Genomic DNA, 12,156 nt, shown 5'->3' with positions numbered 1-12,156 from the left:
CTCAGGGCCAAGCACATCAATCACATCCTTACAGAACTTGTAGATGGAGTCTAGGCATGTAGTCTCGCTCATACAGACGTACTCATCAATGAGATCACCGGGAACCCCGTATGCAAGCATCCGGACGGCTGCAGTGCATTTCTGATAAGATGAGAAGCCAATCTTTCCAACGACATCCTCTTTGCACTCGGAATAGTCATCGTATCCGACCACTCCCTCTCTAATACAGTTGAAAAGATGCCTACTCATACGAAAATGCCGCCGGAATTTCTAATGTCTGAACAGCGGGTTGGTTGTGTCAAAGTAGTCCTTCCAAAGAAGGAAATGACCGCTCTCTCGGTTGCGATTCAATGCCAGAAGGTGCTCCGAGATGGAGCCACAGAAGAATGGCCGTTAGTTGTTAAGGTGGCGATGGACCAACACGACAACCAAGATCTCCTCCTCCTCATCGGACGAGGAATCATCAGAGTCACAAAGGAAATTATGGAAAAAGAACTCGTCAGCCGAGTCCATTTTGTACCGACAGTTTGGGCGTCGATGAAGGAGCCGGCCGGCGAAGGGAGGCGTGCCTCCCTTGGACCAGGTGGCTGGCCTGTAGGCGTCCGACGAGCGTGCCAGCGTCCGACGAGCTTGCCGACGTCAGGATGAAGGAGCTGGCCAGGGCGGCGAGGCGGCTTCCTTCTTGCGATGGGGGTCGGGGAGGTGGGGGTGGGAAGCTTTGGTGCCCCGGCGGCGAGATGGTGTTGGCGGCACGTGGGAGGTGGCGGCCTTGGGGGAGATATGTGATAACCCACAAGTACAGGGGATTAGTTGTAGCCTCTTTCGATCAGTAAGAGTGTCGAACCAAACGAGGAGCTAAAGGTAGAACAAATATTCCCTCAAGTTCTATCGACCATCGATACAACTCTACGCACGCTTAACATTCGCTTTACCTAGAACAAGTATGAAACTAGAACTACTTTGTAGGTGTTGTAGGATAGATTCGCAAGATAATAAAGAGAACATAAATAAAAACTAGGGGCTATTTAGATAAATAAACAATTAAGTTAGTATAGCGAGTGCGGAAAAGTGGTGGTAGGAGTTGCGGAATTGTACCTAAGCAATTGTACCCAGAGGGGCCGGCTTCTAGCAGGCGGCCCCAAACGCCCTCAAAGTCTGAGCCACCATGAATGCGATGAAACGAGGCGTGGCTACAGAGAAGCCTGCCACCCTCGAATCCAGGGCGGGTCGTGGCTACAGTGTGTCGTACCGGCTGGTGATCTCCCGTGCGGTGCGGCACTGTAGCCCCTCCGCCCATGACATTACCCAAGATAGAACGGGCCTAGCTCCCACGACGGGCTGTCGGTACAGCCCGCAGGCGGCGGGTCCTACCATCCTATGGAAAGCCAGAAGGTGGCAGGCTCAGCTAGCCGTCTAGGGGAGAGGTCGGCTTCCAGCAGGCGGCCCTCCCCTTCTTAAGAGTTTGTGCACCGTCAGCCAGGAGAAATAGGGAATGGCTACAGTAAATGACCACCACGCGGCGGGACTGTAGCCACACCTTCCCCGACAAAGCAAGCGTCATTAGAAGCACAACTATAGTGATGAGCTGCCGGCAAGGCCCGCAAGCGGTGGGCGCGTCCTATTGGCCGAGTACAAGACAGCCGGCGGGGCCCACTAGTCGGCGGGCCCCAGCTGCCAGTGGAGAAGCCGGCCACAAGAGACACTGATGGCCTGGGCCTACGCCCGGTCAGATTACCATTGTACCCCTGGGGGTAGGCCTATATAAACCCCCCAAGGCACCCATGCAAAGGGTTCAGATTCTTAGAGAAACACAAACACACACATAGAGAGAGAGGGAGCTAGGGCTAGCCTTGTTCTTCTTCCTTCTCCAGAGAAACAGCTCAAGGAGCAATCTTGTATCCACTCTTATTGAGTTAGTGATCATGCGGAGACCCCGCAGAGCAGGACTAGGGGTGTTATCTCCTAGCAGAGCCCCGAACCTGGGTAAGATCCGTCGGCATGCATGTCTTCGCCTCATCCCATTTCCTGGCACCGGCGACGTCTTATTAGCCCCCTCCATGATAAGCTATCCTTTGGCATATGTCGCACGACACCCCTGACATTCCCTTTCCCAGCATTCTTTCATTAATTTCATGTCCGCGTTCTAGTCTTCAGTTATGTCTAACCTTGCTACCTCTTGAGCACTGCATTGGTTTTCCCCGAAGAGGAAGGGATGATGCAGCAAAGTAGCGTAAGTATTTCCCTTAGTTTTTAAGAACCAAGATATCAATCCAGTAGGAGGCTACGCGCGAGTCCCTCGTACCTGCACAAAACAAATAAATCCTCGCAACCAACACGAATAGGGGTTGTCAATCCCTACACGGCCACTTACGAGAGTGAGATCTGATAGATATGATAAGATAATATTTTCTGTATTTTTGTGATAAAGATGCAAAGTAAATTAAAGGCAAAGTAAAAAGTTAAGGAAATAACTAAGTAGTAGGAGATTAATATGATAAAGATAGACCCGGGGCCATAGGTTTCACTAGTGGCTTCTCTCGAGAGCATAAGTATTCTACGGTGGGTGAACAAATTACTGTTGAGCAATTGACATAATTGAGCATAGTTATGAGAATATCTAGGTATGATCATGTATATAGGCATCACGTCCGAGACAAGTAGACCGACTCCTGCCTGCATCTACTACTATTACTCCACTCATCGACCGCTATCCAGCATGCATCTAGAGTATTAAGTTAAAAAACAGAGTAACGCCTTAAGCAAGATGACATGATGTAGAGGGATAGACTCATGCAATATGATGAAAACCCCATCTTGTTATCCTCGATGGCAAAAATACAATACGTGCCTTGCTGCCCCTACTGTCACTGGGAAAGAACACCGCAAGATTGAACCCAAAGCTAAGCACTTCTCTCATTGCAAGAAAGATCAATCTAGTAGGCCAAACCAAACTGATAATTCGAAGAGACTTGCAAAGATAACAAATCATACATAAAAGAATTCAGAGAAGATTCAAATATTGTTCATAGATAGACTTGATCATAAACCCACAATTCATCGGTCTCAACAAACACACCGCAAAAAGAAGATTACATTGAATAGTTCTCCACAAGAGAGGGGGGAACATTGTATTGAGATACAAAAAGAGAGAAGAAGACATCTAGCTAATAACTATGGACCCGTAGGTCTGAGGTAAACTACTCACACTTCATCGGAGAGGCTATGGTGTTGATGTAGAAGCCCTCCGTGATCGATGCCCCCTCCGGCGGAGCTCTGAAACAGGCCCCAAGATCGGATCTCATGGATACAGAAAGTTACGGCGGTGGAATTAGGGTTTTGGCTCCGTCTTTGATCGTTTGGGGGTACATAGGTATATATAAGAGGAAGGAGTACGCCGGTGGAGCAACAGGGGGCCCACGAGGGTGGAGGGCACGCCTGGTGGGGTAGGCGCGCCCCCTACCTCGTGGCCTCCTCTTTTGTGTCTTGATGTAGGGTCCAAGTCTCCCGGATCTTGTTTGTTGAGAAAATCACGTTCCCAAAGGTTTCATTTCGTTTGGACTCCGTTTGATATTCCTTTTCTTCGAAACCCTAAAACAGGCAAAAAACAGCAATTCTGGGCTGGGCCTTCAGTTAATAGATTATTCCCAAAAATAATATAAAAGTGGATAATTAAGCCCAATAATGTCCAAAACAGTATAGCATGGAGCAATCAAAAATTATAGATACGTTGGAGACGTATCAAGCATCCCCAAGCTTAATTCCTGCTCGTCCTCGAGTAGGTAAATGATAAAAACAGAATTTTTGATGCGGAGTGCTACTTGGCATAATTTTAATGTAATTCTTCTTAATTGTAGCATGAATATTCAGATCCGAAAGATTCAAGACAAAAGTTCATATTGACATAAAAATAATAATACTTCAAGCATACTAACTAAGAAATTATGTCTTCTCAAAATAACATGGCCAAAGAAAGTTCATCCCTACAAAATCATATAGTTTAGTCATGTTTCATTTTCGTCACACAAAAATGCTCTCATCATGCACAACCCCGATGACAAGCCAAGCAATTGTTTCATACTTTAGTAATCTCAAACCTATAAACTTTCACGCAATATATGAGCGCGAGCCATGGACATAGCACTATAGGTGGAATAGAATATAATGAGGGGGGTTATGTGGAGAAGACAAAAAAAGAGAAAGTCTCACATCAACGAGGCTAATCAATGAGCTATGGAGATGCCCATCTATTGATGTTAATACAAGGAGTAGGGATTGCCATGCAACGGATGCACTAGAGCTATAAATATATGAAAGCTCAACAAAAGAAACTAAGTGGGTGTGCATCCAACTTGCTTGCTCACGAAGACCTAGGGCACTTGAGGAGGCCCATTGTTGGAATATACAAGACAAGTTCTATAATGAAAATTCCCACTAGTATATGTAAGTGATAAAACAAGAGACTCTCTATCAAGAAGATTACGGTGCTACTTTGAAGCACAAGTGTGGCAAATGATAGTAACATTGTCCCTTCTCTCTTTTTCTCTCATTTTTTGGGCCTTTTCTTTTTTTTGGCCTTTCTCTTTTTTATAATTCCTCACTTGGGACAATGCTCTAGAAAATGATGATCATCACACTTCTATTTATTTACAACTCAATGATTACAACTCGATACTAGAACAAAAGATGACTCTATATGAATGCCTCCGGCGGTGTACCGGGATATGCAATGGACCAAGAGTGACATGTATGAAAGAATTATGAACGGTGGCTTTGCCACAAATACTATGTCAACTACATGATCATGCTAAGCAATATGACAATGATGAATGTGTCATTATAAACGGAATGGTGGAAAGTTGCATGGCAATATATCTCGGAATGGCTATGGAAATGCCATAATAGGTAGGTATGGTGGCTGTTTTGAGGAAGATATAAGGAGGTTTATGTGTGAAAGAGTGTATCATATCACGGGGTTTGGATGCACCGGTGAAGTTTGCGCCAACTCTCAATGTGAGAAAGGGCAATGCACGGTACCAAAGAGGGTAGCAATGATGGAAGGGTGAGAGTGCGTATAATCCATGGATTCAACATTAGTCATAAGGAACTCACATACTTATTCCAAAAATCTACAAGTCATCAAAAACCTCGGCACTATGCGCATCCTCCTAGGGGGATAGATTGGTAGGAAAAGACCATCGCTCGTCCCCGACCGCCACTCATAAGGAGGACAATCAAATAACACCTCATGTTTCAAATTTGTTACACAACGTTTACCATACGTGCATGCTACGGGACTTGCAAACTTCAACACAAGCATTTCTCAATTTCACAACTACTCAACTAGCATTACTTTGATATTATTACCTCCATATCTCAAAACAATCATCAAGCATCAAACTTCTCTTAGTATTCAAAACACTTATAAGAAAATTTTCTTATTAATCTTGTATACCTAGCATATTAGGATTTTAAGTAAATTACCATGCTATTTAAGACTCTCAAAATAATCTAAGTGAAGCATGAGAGATCAATAGTTTCTATAAAACGAATCCACCACCGTGCTCTAAAAGATATAAGTGAAGTACTAGAGCAAAACTATATAACTCAAAAGATATAAGCGAAGCACATAGAGTATTCTAACAAATTCTAAATCATGTATGGCTCTCTCAAAAGGTGTGTACAGCAAGGATGATTGTGGTAAACTAAAAAGTAAAGACTCAAATCATACAAGACGCTCCAAACAAAACACATATCATGTGGCGAATAAAAATATAGCTCCAAGTAAAGTTACCGATAGAAGTAGACGAAAGAGGGGATGCCTTCCGGGGCATCCCCAAGCTTTGGCTTTTAGGTGTCCTTAGATTATCTTGGGGGTGCCATGGGCATCCCCAAGCTTAGGCTCTTGCCACTCCTTGTTCCATAATCCATCAAATCTTTAGCCAAAACTTGAAAACTTCACAACACAAAACTTAAAGTAGAAAATCTCGTGAACTCCGTTAGCGAAAGAAAACAAAAGACCACTTCAAGGTACTGTAATGAACTCATTCTTTATTTATATTGGTGTTATACCTACTGTATTCCAACTTCTCTACGATTTATAAACTATTTTACTAGCCATAGATTCATAAAAATAAGCAAACAACACACGAAAAACAGAATCTGTCAAAAACAGAACAGTCTATAGTAATCTGTAGCTAGCGCAAGATCTGGAACCCCAAAAATTTCTAAAATAAATTTCTGGACGTGAGGAATTTATCCATTAATCATCTGCAAAAATAATTAACTAAATAGCACTTTCCAAATAAAAATGGCAGTAGTTCTCATGAGCGCTAAAGTTTCTGTTTTTTACAGCAAGTTTAACAAGACTTTTCCCAAGTCTTCCCAACGGTTCTACTTGGCACAAACACTAATTAAACACAAAAAACACAACCAAAACAGAGGCTAGATAAATTATTTATTACTAAACAGGAGCAAAAAGCAAGGAATAAAAATAAAATTGGGTTGCCTCCCAACAAGCGTTATCGTTTAATGTCCCTAGCTAGGCATAACAAGCAAGGATAGATCTAGGTATTGCCATCTTTGGTAGGCAATCCATAAGTGGCTCTCATAATAGATTCATAAGATAATTTAATTTTCTTTTTAGGAAAGTGTTTCATGCCTTTCCTCAATGGAAACTGGAATCTAATATTTCCTTCCTTCATATCAATAATTGCACCAATCGTTCTAAGGAAAGGTCTACCAAAAATAATAGGACATGAAGGATTGCAATCTATGTCAAGAACAATAAAATCTACGGGCATATAATTCCTATTTGCAACAATAAGAACATCATTAATTCTTCCCATAGGTTTCTTAATAGTGAAATCCGCAAGGTGCAAGTTTAGAGAGAAATTATCAAAATCACGTAAACCTAACAAATCACATAAAATTTTTGGAATCGTGGAAACACTAGCATAAAGTTTTCTAGGGATAGAAACTTCCAATTCAAGTTTTTCTTCATAAGATTGCATCAAGGCATCAATGATATGTTTAGTAAACGCTTTATTTTGGCTGTAAGCGTGAGGAGAATTTAGCACGGATTGTAACAAGGAAATACAATCAATCAAAGAGCAATTTTCATAGTTAAATTCCTTGAAATCCATAATAGTGGGTTTAGCAACATCTAGGGTTTTAATTCCATCAATCCCACTTTTATCAATTTTAGCATCAAGATCAACAAATTCCGAATTCTTGAAACGCCTTCTAGGTAAAGGTGGATCATATTCAGTCCCATCATTATCAAGATTCATATTGCAAAACAAAGATTTAAAAGGGGACACATCAATATCTTCATCTTTATTTTCATAGGAACTAGGAGAACACGCTCTTATAAAGACATCTTTCTTAGCACGCATCCTAGCGGTTCTTTTTTTGCACTCATCAATGGAAATTCTCATGGCTTTGAGAGACTCATTGATACCATGCTTAGGTGGAATAGATCTAAGTTTTAAAGAATCAACATCAAGAGAAATTCTATCAACGTTCCTAGCCAAATCATTAATCTTAAGCATTTTTTCTTCAATCAAAGCATTAAAATTCTTTTGCAAAGTAATAAATTCTTTAATATTAGATTCAAAATCAGAGGGCATCTTATTATAATTTTCATAAGAATTGTTGTAGGAATTACCATAATTATTAGAGGGATTACTAGGATAAGGCCTAGGATTAAAATTTCCTATATACGCGTTGTTACCAAAATTGTTCCTACCAACAAAATTCACATCCATAGATTCATTATTATTCTCAATCAAAGTAGACAATGGCATATCATTAGGATCAGAAGAAACACTTTTACTAGTAAATAATTTCATAAGTTCATCCATCTTTCCACTCAAGACATTAATTTCTTCTATCGCATGCACCTTTTTATTAGTGGATCTTTCAGTATGCCATTGAGAATAATTAATCATAATATTATCTAGGAGTTTAGTAGCTTCTCCTAAATTGATTTCCATAAAAGTTCCTCCCGCGGCCCATTCTAAAAGATTTCTAGAAGCAAAATTCAATCCGGCATAAAAGTTTTGTATAATCATCCATAAATTTAAACCATGAGTAAAGCAATTACGTATCATTAGTTTCATTCTCTCCCAAGCTTGTGCAACATGTTGATGATCAAGTTGCTTAAAATTCATAATATCGTTTCTAAGAGAGCTGATCTTAGCGCGAGGGAAATACTTAGAGATAAATGCATCTTTGCACTTGTTTCATGAATCAATACTATTTTTAGGCAAAGACGAAAACCAAGTTTTAGCACGATCTTTAAGCGAAAAAGGAAATAGCTTCAATTTAACAATAACATTATCCACATCTTTCTTCTTTTGCATATCACACAAAGCAACGAAGCTATTTAGATGGGTAGCGACATCTTCACTAGGAAGGCCGGAAAACGGATTTTTCATAACAATATTCAGCAAAACAGTATTAATTTCACAAGATTCAGCATCGGTAAGAGGAGCAATCGGAGTGCTAATAAATTCATTATTGTTGGTATTGGTGAAGTCACACAATTTAGTATTATCTTGAGCCATCATGACAAGCAAACAAACTAACACGCAAGCAAACAAAAAGCAAGCGGGCAAAAAGAGGCAAATAGAGAAAGAGAGGGAGGATAGAGAGAGAGGGCGAATAAAACGGCAAGGGTGAAGTGGGGGAGAGGAAAACGAGAGGCAAATGGCAAATAATGTAATGCATGAGATAAGGGTATGTGATGGGTACTTGATATGTTGACTTTTGCGTAGACCTGACCTGGTAACGGCGCCAGAAATCCTTCTTGCTACTTCTTGAGCACTGCGTTGGTTTTCTTCGAAGAGGAAGGGATGATGCAGCAAAGTAGCGTAAGTATTTCCCTCAGTTTTAGAGAACCAAGGTATCAATCCAGTAGGAGGCACTACTAGAAAAACCCCTATAGATAGACATTTAGTAGTAGCGTGAGTTTTTTTGGCCCGCGCTACTGCTATTTAGTAGTAGCGCGGCAGAAAAAACACGCTACTGGTATGACTTAGTAGTAGCGCGGGCATAAAAAACCTGCGCTGCTACTAAATGATTTCCACCCTGCCCCCTCATCAGACAATAGTAATAGCGTGGGGTATAAAACCTGCGCTACTGCTATATGAATAGTTGTAGCGCAGGTGAGGCTGGTCACAATGGGCAAGAACATAAGCTAGTAATTTACACGCTTCCCTAGACTATGTTACTACCTCCATAGTGGGTAGGAACATCTATGTAGTGTCATGCAACAATGTATTTATTAAGTTATATACTCATTATTTTTTGAAGTGTGTGATGTTCCGGTAACTTAGCTAGTTATCACAAGCACATTTTTCTTTATTAAATATGTGCCACATAAGCAAAGTTGTATTGGAGTGTGTGATGTTACTCCTAAATTGATCAGCGTGAGACACACCGCGCTGCTACTGTGCCACCAACCGTCCACTCCACGTACTCCCACGCCACCCACCCCGAGCCAGATCTAGATCGAGACCCCCTGCACCAGCGGCCTCCCGTCCCCCCTTCCTCAACCTCCTCTCCTGCGCTGTCCACCGGAGGCCCCCGCACACACGGGAAACTGCTGCTCGGCGTCTCCAGCAGCCAAGGCCGGGCTCCCGGCCTCTGCGCGGCGTCGTCTCTTCCTTCCCCGTCGCCATCTGTCACCGTCGTCGTCGCGGTCCGGCCCTCCGCGCCGCAGCGGTAAGCACGCAAGCACGCACGCCGCTGCTCCCCTGCCTCTCTCCCCGTCCATCTCCGTCGATTCCCTTTGTCGGCGTCGGCGGGGAGTCGGCCTAGTGGACTGCGGTTCCCGCTTTGGTGGGTGGGGTCACAACTGATTTGGCCTGACGGTGGCGAGCGCCGATCGATTGATTGCAAGCCCCTGATGATGTGCTCGCTCCGCTGTGTCATCTAAAGATTACTAGTTTTGTTCATGATCTGTTCAGTGTTATTTTATTACTGCATTGGTAGGGATCTAGTGCACTGCCACCTAGTTTATTTTTTGCATAGTGCGTTGATCCCAGGCTCGCTGATGCGTAGGAGCAATTCATGTGGTTCTACAGATCGTCACCGATAATGCGGGGTGAAGAGGAAAAGGCTCATGAAACCCAGTAAATTTCTTGCTGGTTTAGTGCGCTTGTGTTCATCTTGTCGATTATATTAGGAGAAAACGCCCTTCCATGCTTCTTGTACTGATTCTGATTCTTAGGTTTTTACTTGTTGCTTTTCTAGGCATGTGTGTGTTCGTGTAGATTCACACAAAGAAATACCTGCCACGTGCAGGTTGGTTGTGGGGTTCGTTTGCTATTTTTCTTAGTGCTTCCATGTGCAAGAGAGGTAGTAGCTCTCTACCTTCAACAGAGTAGCCACATGGTTGACTACCAACCTTATACTTATGTTGTTGCTTGTTGGCCTGCTCCTTATAGTTGTCATGCTTGTGGTCGATTCAGCCGGGGATCAACAACGCCGTCGTCGCCGGTGGCATGGATACCATGTCCAATGCCCCCAAATACGCTGCAACAGCAAGGTTCCTACTAACTTAAGAAGAATGGCTCTGTAACTGTCGGCAGCTCTTCTAGTATAAAGTGTGTTGTTTACGTATTCTGACTAGTCGTTTACTATCTCTGTAGATAGTTTCTTAGATGGAAACCACGCAGAGTAGTTAGTGTACAGCCAGAGTCCTGTATGATATCTCAATCTTGAGTAAAGCATTTGAATTTAAGCTAGTAGATATTGAGCTCTGTGATTGAAGTGTCTCTGTTGAATACATCTAATCTGAAAAAATTTCACATTTGCTTCTCTGATAAGTAAGGTCTGTTTTCATTTACAGATAGAAGATAGCAACGGAGTGGTAAGGTTTGTGCAGAGATCTTCTCCTCCGTCGTCGTCTGCGACAAAGCTACTGGGTGCATCCGTCCATCTTCAGATCTGAGTGAAGAGGGCATCCGTCCATCTCAAAAGGTTTAATTTTTGTACCAGCTAATTAACTTGTCTTTTCATCAGTTCCTCCTTGAGTAATTGGAAAGGGAATTATATTAGACTGCTAGCTGATTCTTGGTGAAAATTGCTTTGCCTGTATGTATGTATGTAGAGAGTCTTGTAGCAATTATTCTTAGAGTAAACCAAAGCAGTATTCGATGATATGTTGTGAGTCACTGAAAATGTATAGTGTTTTTTTCTTCAGGATATGGATGACTATCTGAAAGTATGCAGGTTTCTTTCCAAACTTAACAACGGGATACTAGGTGAAAGAAATGCTGCCTACAAGGAGAGGTTGAGCAGCCTAGAGAATTTAGTACTGATCATGGTAAGGTTGACAAAGCCTGAAATCTCATTTTGATCCACGTTCAAAGATTACATGGTAGCATATATACTTGAAATTGGCATGGAATATCGAAATTCAAAATAGACTTCGCCTATTCCCTGTTTTGAAAAGCAGTGGGAATTGATTTTCTGAATTCCTTGGTTGTCTATTTCCCTATCCATGTAACAATAAATGTAGAACAGAATGTTAACCGTCAAATATTTCAAGCATATATAGCTCAAATACACAAGTATTAATTTCTTGTATACACCAAAACAACAAGATAGCATGAACACGTATAGCTAGGGTATGCATTTAGTAGGTGTCTTTCCGTTTCGAAGATTCATAATAGACTAAAAGAGACTGATAAATGAAGAAAATGCCCTACTGGGTCTGCACAAGTACCCGAACTAACAAGTTTTCACTTTCCCGATGTGGGCGCAGGGGTGATCGACGTGGACTACCGCGACCTGGTGGGCATCGTGCTCTTCAACCACTCGGAGACGGACTTCGCTGTGAAGCCCGGCGACCGCGTCATAGAGATGATTGTCCAGGTGATTGCGTCGCCGAGGTGGAGGACCTTGACGCCACCGTACGGAGTCGTCGAGGTGGAGTACCTTGACGCCACTGTCTGGAGGTTGCCCAGCTGAAGGACCTCGACGCCTTGGTAGATACATCTAGAGAAGTGGTCTACTTAGGTTGGTGGTGGAACGCTAGGGAAGGTACCTACCTTTCGGTGATGTTTGTGTGCGTCTGAAGTATAAATGGGATCTCGTGATCTCTTTGAATTGAGATGTTCAATGTTGTATCCATGAACGCTGCAAGTG

The 12,156-nt window shown here is 42.5% G+C and overlaps 1 protein-coding gene across 1 annotated transcript; it reads left to right on the top strand.

Moving 5' to 3' along the window:
* Positions 1 to 255: 255 nt before the first annotated feature.
* On the top strand, positions 256 to 10,849 carry LOC125532728. Its single transcript, XM_048696673.1, has 4 exons — positions 256 to 498; positions 9,431 to 9,726; positions 10,452 to 10,552; positions 10,656 to 10,849. The coding sequence occupies exons 1-4, from the start codon at positions 256 to 258 to the stop codon at positions 10,685 to 10,687; spliced, it is 672 nt and encodes a 223-aa protein (XP_048552630.1). The 3' UTR covers positions 10,688 to 10,849.
* The last annotated feature ends 1,307 nt before the right edge of the window (positions 10,850 to 12,156 follow it).

This window comes from Triticum urartu, chromosome 1, assembly GCF_003073215.2.
Source record: "Triticum urartu cultivar G1812 chromosome 1, Tu2.1, whole genome shotgun sequence".
NCBI classification, from domain to species: Eukaryota; Viridiplantae; Streptophyta; class Magnoliopsida; order Poales; family Poaceae; genus Triticum; species Triticum urartu.
Note: the sequence above shows the minus strand (reverse complement) of the source record. Positions and strands in the feature narration are given on the sequence as shown.